At 45.3% G+C, this 22,362-nt stretch overlaps 2 protein-coding genes across 3 annotated transcripts in view; one reads left to right on the top strand and one right to left on the bottom strand.

Annotated features, from left to right (window-relative positions):
* The window catches only part of VPS29 (VPS29 retromer complex component), a 6,681-nt gene extending 5,475 nt beyond the window's left edge, over positions 1 to 1,206 (bottom strand). Inside the window, exon 1 of one of the 2 annotated variants that reach the window (XM_015417653.1) lies at positions 1,134 to 1,206. In XM_015417653.1, coding sequence (XP_015273139.1) covers positions 1,134 to 1,136 — 3 coding nt within the window. In that variant the 5' untranslated portion in view covers positions 1,137 to 1,206. The remainder of the gene's footprint in view (positions 1 to 1,133) is intronic. The other variant, XM_015417652.1, reaches the window with a different exon arrangement.
* Positions 1,207 to 2,318: 1,112 nt separating this feature from the next.
* On the top strand, positions 2,319 to 20,487 carry RAD9B (RAD9 checkpoint clamp component B). The gene is made up of 11 exons (XM_015417641.1): positions 2,319 to 2,352; positions 4,105 to 4,175; positions 5,715 to 5,864; positions 6,344 to 6,458; positions 8,403 to 8,502; positions 9,297 to 9,403; positions 11,640 to 11,746; positions 12,397 to 12,461; positions 14,434 to 14,556; positions 16,824 to 16,962; positions 20,359 to 20,487. Exons 1-11 carry the CDS (start codon positions 2,319 to 2,321, stop codon positions 20,485 to 20,487), a joined length of 1,140 nt encoding a protein of 379 aa, XP_015273127.1.
* The last annotated feature ends 1,875 nt before the right edge of the window (positions 20,488 to 22,362 follow it).

Here is a 22,362-nt window from a genome sequence, read left to right as displayed (position 1 = left end):
AGACAAAGATTATAGCCCCTTCATTGGCAAACAATAACACTGCCTCTCATTCCCCTCCTGCCTGTACCCACCAGTTTCATATTATACCAGCAAACAGGCTACCCACACAGTGCATGATTTCTCATTTCATGGATTTATAACGCTCCAAGAGGTTAGCCAAGCATAATCATGACAGAAGTTACTGTTGTTAAATACCACAAACAGGCATGTTACATAATTGCAGGAAGGTGTCAAAACTGTGGTTAATATGAAAAGAATAAAGTCAGGGAAATACGGGAAAAACTCAGGAATTTGCTGTGAACCTAAACTGACAAATCCCCTCTCAGCCACGAAGCGGATCTTAGGCCAATCATTCTCTCAACCAGTGTTGCTTCTAAGCTGAGTTAGTGTAAGCTACTTCAGGTTTTTTAGCCTCCAGCTTGCACATTTTTGCCTTAGCTCAGGAAAGATGGCTCCAGAGCGAACTAATTTATGCAATAGCCAAATTGCTGGCTCAGAACTTTAATGTCAGCAGCTCACAAAGTAGAATTTTTGCTCACAAGACCCCACAGCTTAGAGGGAGCACTGCTCTCAACCTAACTGGGTCGCTGTCACCCTTTATTTTAATTGCTAGCTCTGTTTTTCGTACATGTATTTTATTTTTGGTTTCACAATGCATTTTATAATGTTCTGCTACCCATTTTTAGCCACCTCGGTGGCTCTGACAGGATAGAAATAAATGTTGTAAATAAATACATAGACATCAAATAAATGCATTGAGCCTTAGGACACAGCAGACTCCCCTCCAGAACCACCTACAGTTGCCAACCTCCATGGCGGAGCCTGGAGCTCTCCTGGAATTACAACAGCACGCTGGGCACTAAAGACAACAAAAATCAGTATCCGTGGAGAAGACGGCAGGTTTAGACTGAGAGGGTCAACTGCATGGCCTCAACTCCACTGAGCTCCCTCCTCAGACACCGCTCCCAAATCCCCAGGAATTCTGCAAGCTCGATTCAACCACCCTGCAGAGCAAAGCTCGGGAAGGGTAGGATTCGAACTCAAGGCGTGCAAAACCTCGGGGGTAAGACGTCAAGCCCCGTCGCACTGACTATCGGATCTTCTTCCATCGTCCCGCTCCCACCCCCGCTCACCATCTTGGCCTCCCTGCCGTGCCTCCACTTCAGTTCCTTCTCTCAGCCACTTCCGGACTGCCGAACCCACACTCCGGAAATGCGACCTACGAAAGCCGGAGAGGGGTCAAAAATGATCCCGAGCGCGGTGCGGAGGCGGAGGCTTGCGTCAATCAGACCCGAGGAGGCGGGGTTATTTCCTCCCAATCAGCGTGGAGGGCGGGAAAATCGGGCCGCTAGAACTCCGAGAGCTTTTCTGTCCTTCCAGCAAAGCACGCCGACGGGGCTGACATCCGGGGACTTTGAGGGGCTTGCGCGCCAAGAGATGGCGTGCTGACCGCTACGCATTGCAGGTTCCCAATCGACCGCGCGCGGAAAGCAAAGAGTGTTCTTTTATTTTTGTCGCTAAATTATCGTACTGTTTTTAACGTTTGTACTTGAAACAGACTGTATCTGAAGCAGTGTACGTGCACAGGAAAGTTTATGCCCAAAATTCAACTTTTTTGGTCTCAAAGGTGCCCACCAATACTCCCTCTAAGCTTGTGAGCAAAAATCCTACTTTGTGAGCGTCTGGCATTACAGTTGCGAGCGAGCGATTTGGCCACTGCACAAATTAGTTTGCTCTGGAGCCCTCCTTCCTGAGCGGACAAAAACGTGTGAGCTGGAGGCTAAAAAACTGTGAGCTAGCTCACACTCACTCAGCTTAGAGGGAACACTGGCTGCAATGCTCCCTCTAAGCTGTGGAGTCTTGTGAGCAAAAATCCTACTTTGTGAGCTACTGGCCTTAAGCGAGCGATTTGGCTGCTGCATAACATAAGGTTTGCTCTGGAGCCCTCCTTCCTGAGCGAAGTCAAAAACGTGTGAGCCGGAGGCTAAAAGAACTGTGAGCCAGCTCACTCACTCGGCTTAGAGGGAACACTGGTGCCCACTGGACTCCAACTGGGTTCTGTTGCTTCAGACCAACACGGCAAACCCCCCCCCCCCCAAACTGTAGCAAAGAGCTGAACGATCCAGCCCCGCAGTAGGCGGAGCTCGCATGGAAGCCGGAAATGTAGCATGCGGCGCGCGGTTTCCGATCTCTCTGTCCGCCCCGCCCCTTGTTCTCCTCAGCCAAATTCCCCTCAGGCTCAGTCTTGCACTTTGCTGGGCGGAGGCGCCTTTCCGCCCGCTCCTTTACGCGGCGTCTCGCCCTCGGCTAGCCTCGTCATGAAGTGTGGCATGGGGGGGCCTCTCGTGCGAGGTAGCGCCCAGGGCGGGCGGGAAGCCGCGCAAGCGCGGGATGGGGGCCCCATTTAACCCCCCCCCCCCACAGACCCCGCTCAAGAAGAAGCAAGACGTCGAGCGGGGGGAGCCCCCCCCCGTCCATAATCGACAATGCGTATCGATTCGAGGACTGCACTGTGTTAATATACGACATTATAAAATGGTAAAGGTCTCCCTCGCTCGAAAGCCAGTCGAGTCCGACTCTAGGGTTGCGGTGCTCATCTCCGTTTCCAAGCCGAAGAGCCAGCGCTGTCCGAAGACGTTTCCGGCATGACTAAACACCCAAGGCGCACGGAACGCTGTGACCTTCCCACCGAAGCGGTCCCTATTTATCTACTTGCAATTTCTTGCTTTCGAACTGCTAGGTTGGCAGGAGCTGGGACCAGAGACGGGAGCTCACTCCGTCATGCGGCACACTCAGGTCTCGAACTGCTGGACTACCGGCCTTCCACAGCCTGTAGTTCAGCGTCTTAACCCCTTGAGTCACCGCAGCTCGCATGCAGCACTGGTGGTGGGGGGAAATGCTAGTTGCCACGTCTTCAGGCAGTCCATTCCTTAAGTTAATTAGTCTCCTGGCAATGGATCCCATAAGGTGATGATTGCATGAAAACCTGCTTCCTTTTCCCTGGATCTGCTGCCAGCCAATTTCACTGGGTGACCCTGAGTTCTTCATTTAGCCTCCGTCTGCCTATATAACCCAAGGGTCCCCAACGTGGTGCCCACGGACACCTTTTCTGGTGCCTCCCAAGTGTTCTTTTAGGAAACAGCCAGTGTCAGGTAGAGCTTTTGCCCAGCAAGGCTTCTGATTGACTGTTGAAGGTTTGATTGGTTGTGCGGATTTTAAAAAATGTTTTCGCAACGGCTGCTGCCACATCACAAGAGAGAAGAAGAGATTGGATTTATACCCCGCCCTTCACTACCCAAAGGAGTCTCAGAGTGGCTTACAAACGCCTTTCCCTTCCCCTCCCTACAACAGACACCCTGTGAGCAGTATTCCCTCTAAGCTGAGTTAGTGTGAGCTAGCTCACAGTTTCTTAGCCTCCGGCTCACACAGTTTTGTCTCAGCTCAGGAAGGAGGGCTCCAGAGCAAACTGATTTATGCAGCAGCCAAATCGCTCCCTCATAACTTTAATGCCAGTAGCTCACCAAGTAGAATTTTTGCTCACAGGACTCCACCGCTTAGAGGGAACATTGCCTGTGAGGTAGGTGAGGCTGAGAGAGCTGTGACAGAAACTGCTCTTTTTCGAGAACAACTCTGACAGAATTATGGCTTGTCCAAGGTCATCCAGCAGGTGCGAGTGGAGGAGTGGGGAATCAAACCTGCTCCTCCCAGATTAGAGTCCGCGCACCTAACCACTACTCCAAACTGGCTACACCAAACAAGGATCTGCACTGTGTTACTGAAGTTAAACTGCAGCAGACATTTTGTTGCTGGGCCCACCCTGCCACATCAAAATTCGAAATGTGCCCTCAGGCTCAAAGAGTTTGGGGACCCCTGCTATATAACATAAAAGTTTAAGGCGACATAGTATGTTAACAAAATGTGTGAAACATAAATATATCACATTAACCCTGGAGTTCAGTATAGGTCAGATTCAAATCCTTGCCTTGACTTCTTTTTAAAATTCTGAATGCTGGAAAAGTCTGGAGTTTCTCTTTTAATTAATACAGTACACAGTGTCTGTTATACAACAAACTGGACTGTTACCATACTGTTTTTCTTCTCTAGTATTTGGAAGGGCCATATATGCCTTAGCACGAATCAGTGATGAATTCTGGTTTGATCCTATTGAAAAAGGAGTAAGTAGATTTTGAGGTTAGGAATACAAATAATTGGTTGGGGCAGAGGTCATTCCGGGGGGGAACGCGGGGGAACGCAGTTCCCCGGGTGAGGTGCAGGGGGCGGGGCATATGGCGAAGCCCCGCCCCCTGCTTCCGGCCGCCCCGCTTCCAGCCCTCATTCAGCCAGGAGGAGGCAGGAGAAGAGGGAGGGTAAGTTGCTTCCTCCCAGCCTCTCCCCACCCCTGCCTGCCTGGGGCCAGGGAGGGCCTGGGCGGGGCTTCCTCGCACTCCCGCTGGCCTTGCAGGTCCACCGCCGGCCCCTGATATCAGGGGGTGTGGCATATGCTAATGAGTTATGCTAATGAGTTCCCCTAGCTCTTTTTCTACGAAATGACCCCTGGGTGGGGGGAGAATTTTGCAGCTTTGAACAGAATTGTGCTAATGGGGATACTTCCCTCTAAGCTGAGTTAGTGTGAGCTAGCTCACAGTTTTTTAGCCTTCGGCTCACATTTTTGTTTTGACTCAGGAAGGATGGCTCCAGAGCAAACTAATTTATGCAGTAGCCAAATTGCTTGCTCACAACTTTAATGCCAGTAGCTCACAAAGTACAATTTTTGCTCACAAGACTCCACGGCTTAGAGGGAGTATTGCTTGTGAGAACACAGGATATTGGATCCAAAGATCTCTGGGTTCTGTTTTGTAAACAAATTAAAGTCCCCACCCTTTTATTAGAAAACTAAATCTTTAATGCTTACTTTTTGATGCCTTTTGGGATATTGGAATATTTTATTTATTAATTAATTAAATTATATTTATTAGGCTGCCCTTCCCTGCAAGCAGGGCTCAGGGCAGTTTACAACAGAGGGAGTACAATAAATAATTCAGGTTAAAACCAATGTTAAAATACCTATAAGGTATCAGCAAATAATACACTTCCCAAGTTGGCGGAGGAGAGATTTTAATTTCCACAGGCGGCCTGTGGGGGGGGGGGGGAGTGCCAGATTTTAGTGCCAGTCACGTCGTTGTCCTCAGCCACGATGATAGAGTTAGAAGGGTTTAAAGATGCAAAATATTTGTTTGCTTTAGATACAAGCTGGAAAGGAAAGCAATGATTTACATTCATGATTCATCAGATCCGGCACAGGCAAAAGGGAACTGGTGCAAACTTGTATCCTGTACGGCACTGTGCCTTCAGTTTCAGCTTCACAAAGCAACTGGCAAATTTTAATCTGGGATTCCAGTTTTAATCCATTACCAATGGATTAGCGATGCAGTCCTGTGCAGAGTTACTCCAGGCTAAACCTATTGATTGCAATGGGCTTAAACTGGGGTCACTCTGCATAGGATTCTACTGTAAATCAGTTAATACTCGTACACATATATAATTTGTTTATGTCTGGACAGCTAAAAACAAACTACATTTCTCTCTTTCATATGTAATGTGTCCTATATAGGAAGGATGATGAAGCAATAGGGGAATTTCCAGATATTACAACATGCTATCTTTGTTGGTTGCCTGTGATTACAAGCTGATAAAATACTTAATTCTATTCACAGCTATTTCTTAGGTCAGTAAACTCTTCTCGATCAGCATATGCCTGTGTCTTCTTTTCATCTATGTTCTTTCAACACTATTCCTGGAGAAACTCAACTGAACAGTGTCTAAATGAAAACAGTATACGACTCAGGTGTAAATTAACAATAAAGGTATGTCTTAGTAGATGTATACAATTTTATATTATAAAAACCCTGTTCCAGTTATGGTGTTTAAGTTGTATACTGTATCTGTCTAAAATTTGTTTGACAGATACATTTAACACAAAATGCACCAATCAACCATACTTATGTGTTTGATCTATGGATAGTGTTTTTTTGTGCACCACACAAAACAATTAAGAATTTGTTTTTGCTGTAGCTGCTAGTTCTTTTGATAAACATATTTCATTGTCAAACAATACTAGTACACAATATCGAAAGCAACAGTGAGCTATATACAGTAGAGTCCACACTCATAGGACACACAGATCCTATGTGTTTCATAATATGCTTTTTATTTGCAAGAACTGAATGTTTATTCTGCAGATTCTAGTATCCAAGCTTGTCATCATCTTTAATGTTGTCTTCTTGAGGACTAGGTTTTGCATTTAGGGAAATCTCTCAATATTAATAATATTTTTTTCTTTCAGGCAGTCCTACCTATATTTAGGTACTCAAATAGTCTAGAAAAGAATGTAGATAAATGCAACATTTACACAAACTTCAAAGACTGCCATGTTGTTTTTCAACTTTTCTGCAAACACGGTAGGTCAATAGTAATAACAATCTTGTGAAGCTTTTATGGCCTTAAGGGGTTACAGGTAAAACTTTAGGCTCTAAGAACCACACAATATTCCCCCTGATGTGTTTAGACGTGTTTCTTAAACTCAGTGGACTTTCCAAAGCACCTTCTGACACGATGTGCGTGTGTGGGGACAGGGCGGTGTCTTATTCAGAAAGACTTCCAAATGGCTGAGTTTTTTAAAACAAGAAATTACGATTTTGCTATTTTAGATACATTCCACAAAATAAAATTTGAGTCCATTAGCACTTTAAATATGCTGATGACACCCAGTGCTGTATTTCTTTATCCAGATTGCCTGGTGATGCTGTAGAGGTTCTGAACCAGTGCCTGACTGTGGTGTGTGAATGGCTGGGGGTGAACGAGTTGAAACGCAATCCTGGCAAGAGGGACTCAGTGTAGGCTGGGAAGGCAGAAGTCCCAAAGGACACGAGGCTTCCCCCAAGTTCTGATGGGGTCCAGCTGACCCTCACTGACTCAGTTAACAGACCCAACTTTGTTGTTGGAGATGCAAGCTACTGCAGCTGCAAAAAAAGTGTTCTTTCAACATCTCTGACGTTTTGTTGCCTTTGTGGTCCTAGTCCTGCTACATTGTTTGTGGGAGGTCTTTGCTCTCTGGCTGAATTGCTTTTAGTATTTTGTAATCCGCCTTGAATCTCAGTGAGCAAGGTGGGCTATAGATGATGATGATGACAGTAATATTAAATGTATAATAAACATCTACACTTGAAACAAAGAACATTAATATAATTAATGCCTTTACACATTGTATTAAGAAAAGAAGAAATGTCTAGTGAAATGGTGATGCACACAGGGCTATTTTTGGGCAGGAACGCACAGGAACAGAGTTCTGGCTGGCTCCGGAGTTGGCCACGCCCAGCAGGAACTTATTAGCATAACAGGCCACACCCAACAGCAGAAACTCATTAGGATTGGCTACATTAGGGGTGTGTGGCCTAACATGCAAAGGAGTTCCTGCTACAAAAAAAGCCCTGGTTTGGACAACAAACAAGGTAAACAATAAGAAGCAAAGGTGGGTGTGGCTGGATGACCACACTTCTGGTAACATGGGGGTGCGCCTAATGTGCTAACGAGCTGTGCTGTCAGGGGTGTGCCCTAATAGGCTAATGAGTTTCTGCTGTTGGGTGTGGCCTATTATGCTAATGAGTTCCTGCTGGGCTTTTTCTACAAAAAGAGCCCTGCGACATATAATGAAACAAGAAGAACTTAAGAGCTGAGCTCTTTTATTTAAAAGCTGTCAAGCTCTTTGTGTCCACCAGAGAGCACTAGAGGCCACCTTTATTTTAAAAAGCTGGTTTAATAGGTATTTGACATAGCAGTAACTAAGGGCTAATGGATATGAAATGGTTGCTTTATAAAGGCCATGTAAGTTGCTTCCCACAGTGGCAACTTCTGTGTAGAAAGCCACTGGTATGTGGGCGTCTGTCTTGCAAATCAGAGTGTTTGCTACCCTTTTTAATTTGGGAGATCAGTCATAGCCTAGGCATAGGAGTTTTAAAAAATTGCAAGACACTGCTTAAGAACAACTTGCCATGCTGAGATACCCATTATGGAAAGCCATTTCCACAAGCATTGTCCTCAGGTCCTGCTTTTTGAGGGTTGCACTGTGAATCCAAGTTGTGGTAGTAGCATTTTCGGATGGCTTCTTCCATAATCACACTGGGGTGTGTGTGTGTGTGTGTGCTGAATTAGCAAACAGTGCTATCACCACAGCTCATCTGTGGATTGTAACACAGCCAGGTAGTCAGTTTTTAACCTGCACACACACAACATAAAACTAAATACTCAGTTTCATATTTCTGTCATAGGATGAAGAGATTACTTAATATTTGATCAGTGTTGCATGCAAACCTATGCCATTCGCAGTCAATCTCTTCTCTCTTCAGGTATTGTGAAAACTCATAACTTATCTTTTCAAGAATGCGAACCTTTGCAGGCTGTGTTTGCCAAACATCTGTGCCCCAATGTACTGAAGGTACATTCAAGGTAATAAAATGAAGATCATATTATCAAGTCGCATAGTTTTTGCTCACAAATTATCAGATTTCTGAACAATCCCCCTGAAGCAGATTTGGAAGATGGATGGTATAAATCCTCTAAATAAATGCATCTAAATAAATTTCAGTTGTGTATCAAGGCTTGCTTAATTCACGTTCCAAACGACTAGTTCCGACAAATGCAGATAAGAGCTGGAGGTGGAAAATTCCCATCTCACAGGGTCTCCAGCAAATGAAAATTCAATTCATCCCCCAGTGTTCTTCTATAAAGTAAGACAGGAATTGGAAAAGAAAAGGTCCTTCATGTTAGCCACGTGGGAGGACTGTAACTCAGGACCTCCATTTCTGTCTCTACCGGCAGAAATTGGAGGGGACAGACCTATTTTACCAGCTCTACCCTCCCACCTCTACCTGGTGGAGAAGACAGAATGGCTAGAGAAGGGAAACAGGATGCTTCAAAACAGGATCTTATGATTTGGCTGCCCCTCATTCACTTCAAGCCCTGCTCTTTTATGGGCAGGACTGGGAGCATATGACGAACAGCCAGGGAATTGGGAACCATCATCTAACCTTTGTACCTCAGATACTGCTGTGATACTCTAATCTGAATAATTAAAGATTCAGTAGAAAATAATAAGGCTAGATGGAGGTAATTCACAGGCTGTTATCTTTCCTTTGGGGGCTATATTGAACATACCTGCCAATTTTTGTTATTCATATAAAACATGAACCATAGAGAGCAATTCATAGTCTCAAATGCTGTCATTCTCTCAAATTTCTCAGACAGTTGTCTGACATATTGATTCATTTCCCAACTTATCAAGATGAAGTAACTTTATCTGTAACGCCACTGAAAGCTTGTTTCAAGACTTACGTTGAGGATGAAATGGGTAAGAATTTAACTCTTTATCGCTCTGACAAATTCAGAAAAGTAATCCATAAGAGCATTCTGTATTCAGGAGAACACCGTGCTGTATCAAAGGGTCTTGCATGTTGTGTGTTTTAAAGATTTTTTTAGCGGTGGCATCAAGTGAGAGTAAGAAGAATATTTCAGGCAAGGAAATGCTTTGGAGTCTGCGTTGGAGTACTATTTTTTGACAAGAACTGTTAGATGACAAGAGTGTCAGGCGTCCCATGCATGATTTTCCTGTCTCTAATTAAGCTATGCCTTCAGGCAGCCTCTCTGGTAAGAACAGGAACAGGCCAGTGATTCACAAAGCCCCACAGAGAGGGACAGGGTTTCTCTTCCAAACAGAAACAACTGGCTGACTTAGCACCAGGCAGAGCAGGAGAACAGCACCTACTCCTGCACAAGGGTGTGAGTATAGCAACATCGATAAATGCCTGGAGGAGGAGTTCTTCTTGCCTTCCCCCGGAGCCAAGAATGGAGGAAGAGTCCATGACAGGTAGACATGGCTCAGGATCTGTGAACTGTAAGCCAAGCAGTTCGGGTACCAGTTTAGTCACGCTATGTTAGCTTTCTGTATGATTTTAGCTCTCTTTTGCCTGCTCCCGTATGTCTGAAATCTTTCTCTATGTGCAAGAAACTACACACACTGTTCCCTTCTTACTCTGCTTTTCCAAAATAAAGTTAAAACTTTTTGTTTTAAAAGAGCCTGTGTTGTCCCCAGAACTTGGGTGCAAAAGGACTCGGTTAGATGCAGGCCGGCTCTCAAGTGAGCCAGGCTATGTGTTTGGTTAGATGAGGTGTGTGCTTGTGTGAGTGTGTTACAGAGAGAGGCAGAAGTGGGTCAGTCAGGCTCTGCCTCAGCTTTTCAAGAGACAGGTGGTGGCAGCTACCCAGCGCGAGCCTGTGAGCCGTCATTTCAGGGGCAAACAATAGCCAGACGGCTCCAGGGAGGCTGGGGAAACGGGGCTCTCCACCACTGTTTCCCCCTTCTGCCTTTCCTGGAGTAAACATACATGGCACAGAGAAATTAGATATATATTTTTTAAAGTATAACCACGAGATTATTACACTAGAGTTCTATTGTTTACTACTGGTTTCAGTCAAGAAAGGTTTTGATGTAACAAAATGCATTCAATGGGGAAAGAGAGAACCTTTTCAAAATCCAGTACTTGTTAAGTGAGCCAGTGTGGTGTAGTGGTTAGCACAGCAGACTAGGATTTGGAAAATCCATGTGCCATTGAAGCTCTTTGAGTGACCTTGGGTCAGTCACTCTCTCTAACACTAACCTACCTCCCAGGATTGTTGTTACGAGGATAAAATGGAATTGGAGAGAATAACGTTGGAACCTGACTTGAGTCACTATTGGAAAGAACTAAAGAAGCGCTTCTCTGATAGTGCTGATAATCTGTTACTTACCTTAATTGTTGAAAGGATCTATGTTAGAACATTTGCCTTGATGGTGAATATCCCATGTTGTATTTCTGTACATTTGATTTTGTGCCAGAGCCAGTGATAGCTGTAATACACACACACACAAAATATGGAACATATTCCATATAAGAAGAAGAGGAGATTGGATTTATACCCCGCCCACTACCCGAAGGAGTATCAGAGCGGCTTACAAACTCCTTTCCCTTCCCCTTCCCACCACACTGTGAGGTGGGTGGGGCTGAGAGAGCTCTGACAGAAACTGCTCTTCTTCAAGAACAGCTCTTATCAGAACTATGGCTTGCCCAAGGTCATCCAGCCAGGTGCAAGTGGAGGAGTGGGGAATCAGACCCGGTTCTCCCAGATTAGAGTCTGCGCACTTAGCCACTACACCAAACTGGGTTATATATGGAACATATATGGAGGATGATCCACATGTTTGTTGAGTATGGGGATGCTATAATGTGTGAATGTCCTATGCATATACTATATACCCAAACACACACACAGTTCTGAATCCCCAGAATCCTTCCATCCATTTTTTTAGGCAGATGGATAGTGGGAATAGATCATATGACAAGACTGGATGTATGTCCAAATTCACACGTAACTCCTGTACATGTGGTTGCAGGCTGACACCCTACCATACATGCTCTATTTTTAATTAACATGTAAACCACACCTGTTTTACATATGAATATTCCATTTGGAAAGCATTTATAACAATTCTCACTAAAGTGTTCAGGACTTTTATTGCTTTCATTTCATGTTGTCCTGAATCTGAACAGATTTCACAAAGGCAATGCGTACTGAGATACACCTTGAGCCAGAAGAATTTGAATATTTTCAAGTTGGAGTAGACTCTGAGGTCACATTTTGCCTTAAAGAGCTAAAGGTAACAATACTGATTGTATTTGCTTAATCTTCAGTATGCTTCAAGACTGCATAACTATGCTTTTCCATGATCAACTGCTAAGACCTTATTCAGGAAGTAGGACTTTAGCATTGAAACTGTTTGAAAGGTATTGGGGCAGGGGAAGAAAATGTTATAAAATATGGACATCTGGGAAAGGTGAACCTATGACAAGCCCTCCTGGAACAAACTCCAGCGTTCTGGTTCCATCTATGGACCAACCAGATACTCGTTGGCTGACAGGGAGTTAAAATAGTCCAGGGATGAGCCAGGCTGTCAGAGTTCCAGGGGCCACTCGCACAGACCGAGCCAGCAATGTCTGTTGGCTCTCTGGCTGCCTCTTCCTGTAGTGATGCCAACTCACTGCCCAGGTCAGAGTAGAGGGGCTCCAGCAGTGCTGGCAGAGCTACTAGGCCTTGGCTCTGCTTGCTCGTGGCCCTCCAAGAACTCTCTGTAACTGAAATACCCAGTCTGCCCCTGGCGAAACCTCCCAGAAGCCAACAAGCAGGGTAATAAATAATAGGCCATTGTCCTCCCTGCCTGACAAAGTAACAGCAAGTCTTAAATCCAGTCTGTAATGCTCATTAATGTACAATGCTTGAGGTTAATTCACATCTTTCACTTGTGTTTAGGGACTGTTGGCTTTTGCAGACATCCTCAGCGCTTCAGTCACTGTACACCTTGATGTTTCTGGAAAGTAGGTCGATTATAGGAGTTGATGTTTTTGTTTGTTTGAATGGCTAAACTATTAATTGAGATAGCTTAAACGAACAGTGGACTCACTTCCTGGAAAGAGCGGTGTTTCTAAGTGCCGCTTTGCGACACAGCAATTTCCTGCACAAATACAGTTTTCATTTGCAGACATAATAATGTGTGAATTAATCATACACAGTGCACAGTCCTACACACTTGTAAAGGTGCTTAGGCCCATTGTTTAATTTTGTAGTACTTTTATGAACTGCATCTAGAAATATGAAGGTCCAGGAAAAAGGGGGGGGAGTTTCTCCAAGTAATCCCCCCCCAGTATTTCCAACAGAAAAACTTAGAAAATTTGAGGAGCACTGAAAAATTCTCCAATGAAATATTTTCCTTTTTGAGTGAGAAAAAAGTCTTGTCTTGACAAGCATTTCACTCATTCCAAATGTATAGCATGAAAAAGACTGAGGACTTTCTCATTTTTTCAATGGGAAAATTTGGAAATGTTGTGGAGCACTGAAAAAAACTCTTAATTTTTTTCCTTTTGGGATGAGTAAAAAGAAAGACAAGGTCTTACTCAAAATATGTTGTACGCAGGGGTCATGTCATAGAAAAAGAAGTGCAGGAGCGCATTAGCATAACTAACTTGCATATGCCACACCCTCTGACATCACCGGAAGTGTGTCAGAAGGCAACACCCACCGCTCAGGCTCCACTGGACTGTTTTGGATTGCTAGCTATTGGGGGGGGGGGGGAACGTGCAGATCTGTCCTTGCAGAGGAGGGAGAGCTTGTACCTGAACAAAACTTGGTCTTAAAGGTGCCACTGGACTGTTTTGGACCGGGGGGCTGGGGGGAGCTCTGCAACTTACCTGGCTGCTTCTTGCTGTGGCTGAGGGCTGCTGGGAGCAGGGGGTGGGGCTTGTTGCATGTGTCCGCCCCCTGGACTCTTTACTGCCGGAGCTCCGCTCCTGCAGGAAATGATCCCTGGTCGTACGGTGGAATTTTTTATTTAAGACAGTCCAGAGCATTACATAATGATAATTTCTGTGTATACTGTAGACATAGATAACATATTCAAAATTTTTAATGTACATTTTGGTAACAATTATTTTCTTATTTGTTTAATGATGATACATTAAAGAGTTCACTGTTGTTTCTCCAAGCTAAAGAGCCCCAAGCGCTTTAACTTTTCTTCATAGGGAAAGTGTTCCAACCAGCCAGTTTGGTGTAGTGGTTAAGTGCACGGACTCTCATCTGGGACAACCAAGTTTGATTCCCCACTCCTCCACTTGCACCTGCTGGATGACCTTGGGCATGCCATAGTTCTGTCAGCCCCACCTACCTCACAGGGTGTCTGTTGTGGGGAGGGGGAGGGAAAGGAGTTTGTCAGCCACTCTGAGACTCTGAGTGAAGGGCGGGGTGTAAATCCAATCTCTTCTTCTTCTACATTCATAAGGGATGTGATCCAGGTCATACCTGAATGGCCTAGTGGTTTTCCCAACTTTCTTCAGTTTAAGCCTGAACTTTGCAATGAGTAGCTCAGGATCTGAGCCACAGTCAACTCCAGGTCTTGTTTTTACTGACTGTATAAAGCTTCTCCATTTTTATTTTCTGTGCTAATTTTCTGTGCTTAGTTATAAATGATGCATTCTATGTTATTAAATCAGTAAAATAAGTCTAGGCTTGATAGCAAAGACTGCATATGTTTCAATTTTCCCCATATTTTAATTTTTCCCCACCATAAAAAACACCACCCCCCTGTCTGGCTTCAATATTTCTGGAAATGTTATATGTCTGAGTGCATCAGGTAATGCTATAATAGTAAGGAAAGTAATATTTTAGTAGCTTCCCCCCCATCAGTAGAGAGCAGAGTGAGAATCTAATTTTCCCCTCTGCATAAAGGGTTATTTAAATTATCCTTACTAGTCAGAAGTATGAGGCAGATACTCAACCTGTGCTTTTACTTTAAAGGCCTGTTGCTTTCAGCATTGAGGACATGATGGTCGAAGCCAGTTTTGTTTTAGCTACCTTAGCAGATACTGAAAACAAGGAACCCTCTCCTCATTCTCCACGTCTTTCGCAAGGCCAGAAAAGGTAAGGCAGATCGGAAGTCAGCTGTTTCTTTTGCAGTGCTACCTCTAAGATTCACCCTGGCGCCTATTATAGATATCAACCCATAATAAACATTTTCTGAATCACTGGAAGAAGGTACCCGTTCGGGAAAATTATAAGGCCTCTTTTGGTCTCCAAGTACAGACTTATATTAACAGGAATAATGTTACCTGCTAGCTGCTATTACAGAAAAGCACTTTTCATGCTAGGAACTAATCGCCACCATCAATATAAGGCGCAGAACAGCAGTGTTGATTCAGTATTGTGCAGGTGGGTGACTCATATGTTCCCAGGCTTTGTTCCCGTGCTGAACAGAATCCCAGGTGCTGGAGTCAAACTAGGGTTGCCAGGTGTGTGTGTCCCCCCCACCCCCCGGCCACCATGGGGAGTCCCTGGCAATGCTCCCTCTAAGCTGTGGAGTCCTGTGAGCAAAAATTCTACTTTCTGTGCTACTGGCATTGAAGTCGTGAGTGAGCGATTTGGCTACTACATAAGATTAGGTTGCTCTGGAGCCATCCTTCCTGAGCTAAAACAAAAAATGTGAGAGCCGGAGGCTAAAAAACTGTGAGCTAGCTCACACTAACTCAGCTTAGAGGGAACACAGGTCCCTGGAATTGCAATAAGGTAACCAATAAGATAAGACCTGTGTGGCTATCAAAGTCAGAGCTAGAGTGTCCTCAAGCACAGGTGTTTTTTGGACCTTAACTGGAAGATGTTCTAATTCAGCAACTGTGCATTTGGCTCCAGACACATGACTTTCACCTTTTGAGGCCTCACAAACATCTTTGTCATGTGTCTTTAGATTTTGCTGCTTAACCTTCCTCTTCCTGGTCCATTATTCACTTATTGGTTACCTTATTGCAATATGTATTTAAGTTATGTGTACCTCAATATTGTTTGACCTCTGAAGAAGGCCCCAATCGGGCAGAGACGCGTCAGGTCATGTGTCTTGGCCCTTGGGTTTAGGCTATAGTTTTACGAGGATTTCATTGGGCCCTTATGTATGTTTTTAACTGTCTTTCTAATAAATACTTGTATTTTTATATATTATAAGTTTTAACTAGGCTTTTAATAATGGCCCTTCATTTGACTTTCTTCTCACCGTTTTGGTTCTTGATTCCAGCTTTTGGGTCAGGTTTGTTTTCCTCTCCCTGTGTCTTACTGTTTTGAATACACTTCATGGAAGTCTGGAAAGGAAGCTGCTAGCAAAATTCTGAAGCTGTTTTGTTTCCTCTTTCAGTTCTGTTACTTATTTTATTTCCATACTTTATTTATATCCCACCTTTCTTCTCCATGGGGACCCAAAGTGGCTTCCATTGTTCTCCTGTTCTCTGTTTTATCCTCACAAGAACACTGTGAGGTAGGTTAGGCTGCCCGAAAGTGCGTGACTGGCCCAAGGTCACCCAGCAGGCTTTCATGGCAGAGTGGAAATTCGAACCCGGGGCTCCCTGATCCTAGTCCACCTCTTTAACGACCACACCACACCGGTTAGGGCTGGTTGTTGGTTTGTGGTTGATAAACCTCTCTAAAACCCCACTTTTCCCATAGTTTATGCTGTCTTGAAGTCTGAATACGCGTAAAGGAAATCAAGCAACTTAAAAGACTAACCTCTGACAGAGACAGGATTCTGGCACAGCTCCAGACCAATGCTCCCTCTAAGCTGTGGAGTCTTTGGGCAAAACTTCTTCTTTGTGAGCTACTGGCATGAAAGTTGTGAGCGAGCGATTTGGCTGCTGCATAAATTAGTCTGCTCTGGAGCCATCCTTCCTGAGCCGAGACAAAAATGTGTAAGCCGGAGGCTAAAGAACTGTGAGCTAGCTCACACTGACTCAGCTCAGAGGGAACACTGGTCCAGACCTCTGTGAATCTCAGACTCCTTTGTGACCACGGCCCCCCCTAAAGATCCATGTCTGTCTTCTGGCTGCTTGCTTGTATACATCCGTTGGCAGGCACCTGCTTCCTAGCCACAGGCCGGATAAACCTGGAATTGGGAGCAGCCTCGTCTCCTCTCTGAAACTGTCATCACATCCATCTCTTGCCCTAAGGGTGTATGTAATCCAGTTATCACCCATGTTCACTGCAGCAGGGAAGAGAACAACGCTGGAAGAGGTCTGGACACTCAGGTTTCCTCTAATGAACGGCCAGGCCAAAACAGCAGGCACTCTGCCCCTAGAGCGGCAGGCCACAGCTTGATAAAGATCTTGCTGGAAAGGAGCCGCTTGCAACATTTCCAGTCCTCTGGCCTTTAGGAGTCCTGCATTACGGAGAAGCAAGGGGGGCACCCTGATTCCCAGCACAGGTGTTCCAGGCCCAACGCCTGCCAGAACGACCGCAGAGGACGCTACAGCGGTGGGGGAAGCTGTGCCCACTCGCCCGGATTACAGTGAGGTAAGGAAAAAGGCTAAAGATAATGGACTGCGTCAGAAACCAGAAGAGAATTCTTTCACCCCCCAAGTTAGAAACAAAACCTCTTTTTTTTTTTGCTGTTAAATTGTTGTTGATATATTGGTTGCACTGCCCCCCCCCCCGAGGCCGTCATTTATTTCATTCATTCATTCAGTTTATAACTTGCAGTACCCTATATAACAGGGCTCAGGGTAGATAACAACAATAGTAACATGGTAACAAACAATGAAAACAACATAATAATTTAGACTTAAAACAACTCTTAACAATACTACTAACAATCATAAAGGAAGGACAGCAGAGTGTCCCGTATCCAGAGGGGAGTAATATCCTGCAAATTAAATACATAAGGAACAATGGATAAGGGAAGGAGGAGTGGGAGGGGGAAGTGAAGGGAGGCCAGTCTCAATGGAAACCATCATTGTCCCTTACCTGTAAGCCTGGTGGTACATCTCAGTCTTACAGGCCCTGTGGAATTGCGTCAGGTCTTGCGGGGCCCAGATTCTAGTTGAGGACAACCAGATACTTTTCAGTCAGGGGATCACTAGTAGGTTGCCATTCATTGAGCATAATGCTCTTTGGGGGACCTACCAGGAGAAGCGATCCCACAGATACATTGGTCCCAGACTGTTTAGGGCCTTAAAGGTTAGTACCAAAACCCTGAACCTGATCTGGTATTTGACCTGGAGCCAGTGCAGTTGCGGAGCACCAGTTGGATATGGGCTGTAAATGAGGTTCCTGTGAGAACACATGCCACCACATTCTGGACCAGTTGACGTTTCTGGGTAGCCCTGCACAGAGTGAGTTACAGTAGTCTAATCTGGAGGTGACAGTTGCATGGATTACTGTGCTATGTCGGGATGGGAAGGGAGCCAGTAGACTAACCTGGTACAGATAAAAAAATGCCAGCCTAGCCACAGAATCATAGAGTTGGAAGGGACCTCCAGGGTCATCTAGTTCAACCCCCTGTACAATGCAGGAAATTCCTAAATATTTCCCCAATACACACACCCAGTGATCCCTGCCCCATGCCCAGAAGATGGCAAAACCCTCCAGGATCTCCAGCCAAACTGGCCTGAAGAAAAATGGCTTCCTGACCCCAAAGTGGCGATCAGCATTTCCTTGGGCGTGTAAGAAAGGGCCACGAGAACTAAGCACTGAGGCAACCCTTCCTGCCCTCCCTCTCATGATCTGCCCAAGTTCACACAATCAGCATTGCTGTCAGGTAGCCATCTAGCCTCTGTCTGAAAACTACCAAAGAAGGAGAGACTACCTTCGAGCCTCTGGCATGAGCCGAAGGGCGAGCTAAAGGGCTCTTTGCCTGTGGCTCTTAGACTAGGGGCGCTGTAAGAAGCCCAAGAAGAGCCAGAAAGCCAAGGCCCCAGGCTCTTTGTCTTCCCCGTAAGGTAAGTTGACTTCGACAAACCACATAAATACAAAGGGTTTTAAAAGGGGGATTATAATTACTTATTTTAAAAGAATTATGAAGCCAGAATGCCAGCAGGGGGTTGGGAGCTATCCAGTGTTTTGTGACAACAGGGTGTCTGTTGTGGGGAGGGGAAGGGAGTTTGTAAGCTGCTCTGAGACTCCCTTGGGTAGTGAAAGGCGGGAAATAAATCCAATTTCCTCCTCCTCCTCACTGACCAAGCTTACAGGGTTGTCGGGAGCATTATGAGGACAGTCAGGGCTGCCGTTAAAGGCGTCCACTCCAGAGCTCAGCAACACCCGTTGCAACACTGGCCCTAGTCTGCTTGAAGGCTCTGAAACACCCTTTAGGTCTTCTCTGCCAAGATCAACTGATTTAGAAATGAAAATGTTCTGTTCCAGAAACCTCTGTTCATTCAACATTGTTGTTCCCATTGACGAGACAGACAGCTTAGGGTTGGCTGAGATGTAACAGATCGTTCCCACCCTTAGCCACTTCAGTAACAGAGAAGGGTAAGAATACCCAGAGCCACTTCTAGCCACAGGAAAGGGCTTGCACATATCCAGTAGATGGATCGAGATGGGTAGCCGTCAGTAGCAGAAGAAAAGAGCAAGAGTCCAGGAGCAAATTAAAAACTAATAAAATGTGTGGCAGGGTATTAAGTTTTGTGAGTCACTGAAGTGAGCAGTGACTCATGAAAGCTCTTACCCTGCCCCAAATTTTGTTAGTCTTGGGGTGCAGTCAGACGGCGTGCTGAGAGCGGGTTAAACTGCTCCGGTTCTGACCGGATTATATTTGATCTGGATAATCGCGATCACACTTACCTCCCTTATCCCGCTTTACCGTGCAGTTGCAGCGCTCCCCGCTGTCTACACTACTGACGCGTGGGAGCGTCGGCGTTTTTAACATTTTTTTCTCAGTTTACGCATGCTAATAGGTGCTCATCCGTAGAATGGGAAACTATCATGGTGCATGTGCAGAACCACCAGGGCGAATCAATCCAACCCCTCCAACAAAAGATTTCCCTTTAAACATTTGACCCGAAAATGGCCTCCGTGAGATCCCGAACGCATCTAAACACTAAAACAAGTGACCGTTTGAATGTCGGTTTTCTAAATGTGGCGGAGCTCCACCTACGGGCACACCGCCAACGCATTAAAAATGGCGGGTGAAAAGCGGAAGCCTCGGACAGGTTTTGAGCGGGGAGGGGGTTTAAACCGGAAGTGATTTGACACCGGAGGAGCGATCACACGGGGAAAATGCAGCTTTAAACGGGAGAGCTGAGAAAACACCACTTTGGGACCTGGTAACAAAATACTCCGGGTTAAAGCGGTTTCGAGCCAGAAACCAACGGCTGGGGACGGGAGGCAGATGTTGACTGTGTGATTGTGCAGATAAAATCCGTTGCTTAACCGTCATGACACCAGATAAAACGGCACATCTGAACGCACCCCTAAAGGTGCTACTGGACTCTTGCTCTTTTCTACAAATCCAGGATAGCATTATCTTTCAACGGCCTCCTCCTCTCCTCCAAACTAACCCACCTCCCTTTCAAAAGCAAGGTAGTATCGCATGAGTTTTACTTCCAAGGATCCTTGAGTACACGTAATGTTATTTAGATCTTGGCCAAAATGTGCATATATAAGCTAAGCTAAACATGATGGTGCTGAACTCTCACACAGCAGGGTGTGTAGTTTCCCCTTTTCTGCAGGGCTCCCCACAGGGCCAGCTCATACCGGAAGGGAGAGAGACATGGGCACATGAGCATTCAGCTTTCTTCCCACCCGCCCCTACTCCATTTTCAACCCCCCTCTCCTGGCTTTACAGAAATGACACGCGATTGACTTCCGTGGGTCTGCCTCTGTCTCAGACTTGGTCCTAATAGGCAGCATCGCAAGGTTTTGACAAAGTGCTGCTCTGTGGTGGTTAACTTTCTTTATTGCTTTTCCTAGTTTCATTCTCTGTTCTTTGGAGCAGTTTCATCCCAGGAGCCAGATACCCCTCGCGCATTTCACAGTTTGGCAACAGCAAGTGACACTGAAGAGGATTTTTGCAGTGGACAACTTTCCCAATCATTTTAGTGGTACAAAGTATCTATCTGCTGATAGTGATGGATAATCATTAAACAGTATTCAGATGCCAACACAGAGCCAAGTTGTGCTCCTCTTATTATTAGGTTTATTAAAAACACCGGATCCGTTTTATGATGTTACTAGAAGCTTATATCAGATGATATACTTCACGTACATATTTTGCCATGCTTGCCTTTACAAGCAGGTTATTGCAATGCTTGATGACTTTTTTCACCACTGGAGAACTTAAGGGGACGGACCCAGTTCAGTTCCTCCAGCGCCACCCCTTAATCAAAAATCGAAAGACTAGCTTCATCCAAACGCTGTTCAAGTGTATTTTGCAGCATGCAGGCAGCAAGAGGGGAGGTGGATGAGAAGCCTTCCCCCTCCTTTCAGAAGTGCATAGATTCTTCCAGCAGAGAATACATTTGGCTGTTTCAACCCTGGTAACAAGCAGTTACCCACAGCAACCTAACAAAGAGCAACTAGTCACACACTGCTCTGCTAGCGCCACTCTTCTGTAAGATGTACTTCCTTCAACCCCCCACAGGGAACAAGAATAGGTCCCGCGCTGCCATTGTAATTTCAGTGTGGCAAAACAAAATCAGTTGGTACAGGGGCAGGAAAGCATGCAGGCCTGGGAGATTGTCGTGGGTTACTGTATGTAAGGCGAAATGTGTTTGAGCTTTGCATTGCATCTGCACACCACCTGCAATAAAAGAGTTGGCATTTCTCCTTCTTCAGCAGAAGTCCTCATTATATAAATCTTTGCTGTTGGTTTTTATATGTCAGCACCTCCCCTTCATCCCAAGGATCCCCTTGATCCACCCAACTTCTCCTGCACAGCCCCTCTGAAAGGACGAGGAATCTGCTCCCTTGCAACCCCCTTTCATTTTGAGGCAGAGAAGTTCCTGGAAGATAATGGATAGACTTCAGCACCAGGAGAGGACGTGACTCCATTAATCAACATTTTGTTTCACCCAATGTCTGAACGATCAAGACGGGTAGCCGTGCTATAGACAGACTGAGAGTCCAGGAGCACCTTAAGGACTAACGGAACTTGTGGCAGGGCAGGAGCTTTTCATGAGTCACTGTTCACTTCTTCAAGGACTTCAGATATCTGAAGAAGTGAACTGTGACTCACAAAAGCTCCTCCCCTACCACACATGTTGTTAGTCTTGAAGGTGCTCCTGGACTCTTACTCTTTTCTATGTCTGAAAGGACATGGCCGTTTATACTTCTGCTCAGTTAGAATTAGAAGACGCATGCATTTATAGTATAAACTTCACTAAAATTTTATTTTTCATTCCCCTGACTTTCCCTGACCAACATTTGTCAATTTCCCTGACCACCATTCAAATATAACCACAAGTTAAAAAATGACTCGTATTGCATTAATGCAAGATAAGGTTCCACTCTACAACTACACAAGTCTCAACTACAAAAATATTTGTCGAAGAGATTTAATATCAGCTTCTTTCAACATTAACTGCAGCAACATCTGTTTTGCAATTGCACCAAAAATTACACCAAGATACAAATTTCAATTCAAGTAAACTCTGAATGCTAACAAATGACATAACATTTGTGTTGTTGTTTTAAAGGTACACTAAAAATTATATAAACATCTATATATCTAATTCCCAACTTGCCCCCGGAGTGCGGATCGCTAAATTAGCGCCCGGGGGCAGCTGGGGGGGCGGGGGAGGTTTGTGCACACGTGGGCCAGTCCCCACATGTGCACAAAAATAAAAAAAGTTGAAAAAAATTTATGGGGGAAGTTTAAATCCCCCCGAAAGTGCAAGAGCGTCTCCTGCGCGTGTGCAGGAGACGCTCTGCGACCTACCGGGCTTGCGTGTGGGGGAAGAGAGACAGGGCGGGCGG

The sequence above is a fragment of the Gekko japonicus genome, unplaced genomic scaffold, assembly GCF_001447785.1.
Source record: "Gekko japonicus isolate JY-2015 unplaced genomic scaffold, Gekko_japonicus_V1.1 scaffold64, whole genome shotgun sequence".
NCBI lineage: Eukaryota > Metazoa > Chordata > Lepidosauria > Squamata > Gekkonidae > Gekko > Gekko japonicus.
Note: the sequence above shows the minus strand (reverse complement) of the source record. Positions and strands in the feature narration are given on the sequence as shown.

What these genes read in the sequence shown, in the direction of transcription:
- RAD9B (XM_015417641.1), top strand. Translation starts at nt 2,319, where the DNA reads ATGAAGTGTGGCATGGGGGGGCCTCTCGTGCGAG. An exon ending in GGGGGGGCCTCTCGTGCGAG is followed by an intron (nt 2,353 to 4,104) that starts GTAGCGCCCAGG and finishes TTTCTTCTCTAG; the next exon opens with TATTTGGAAGGGCCATATAT. An exon ending in TTGATCCTATTGAAAAAGGA is followed by an intron (nt 4,176 to 5,714) that starts GTAAGTAGATTT and finishes TTCTATTCACAG; the next exon opens with CTATTTCTTAGGTCAGTAAA.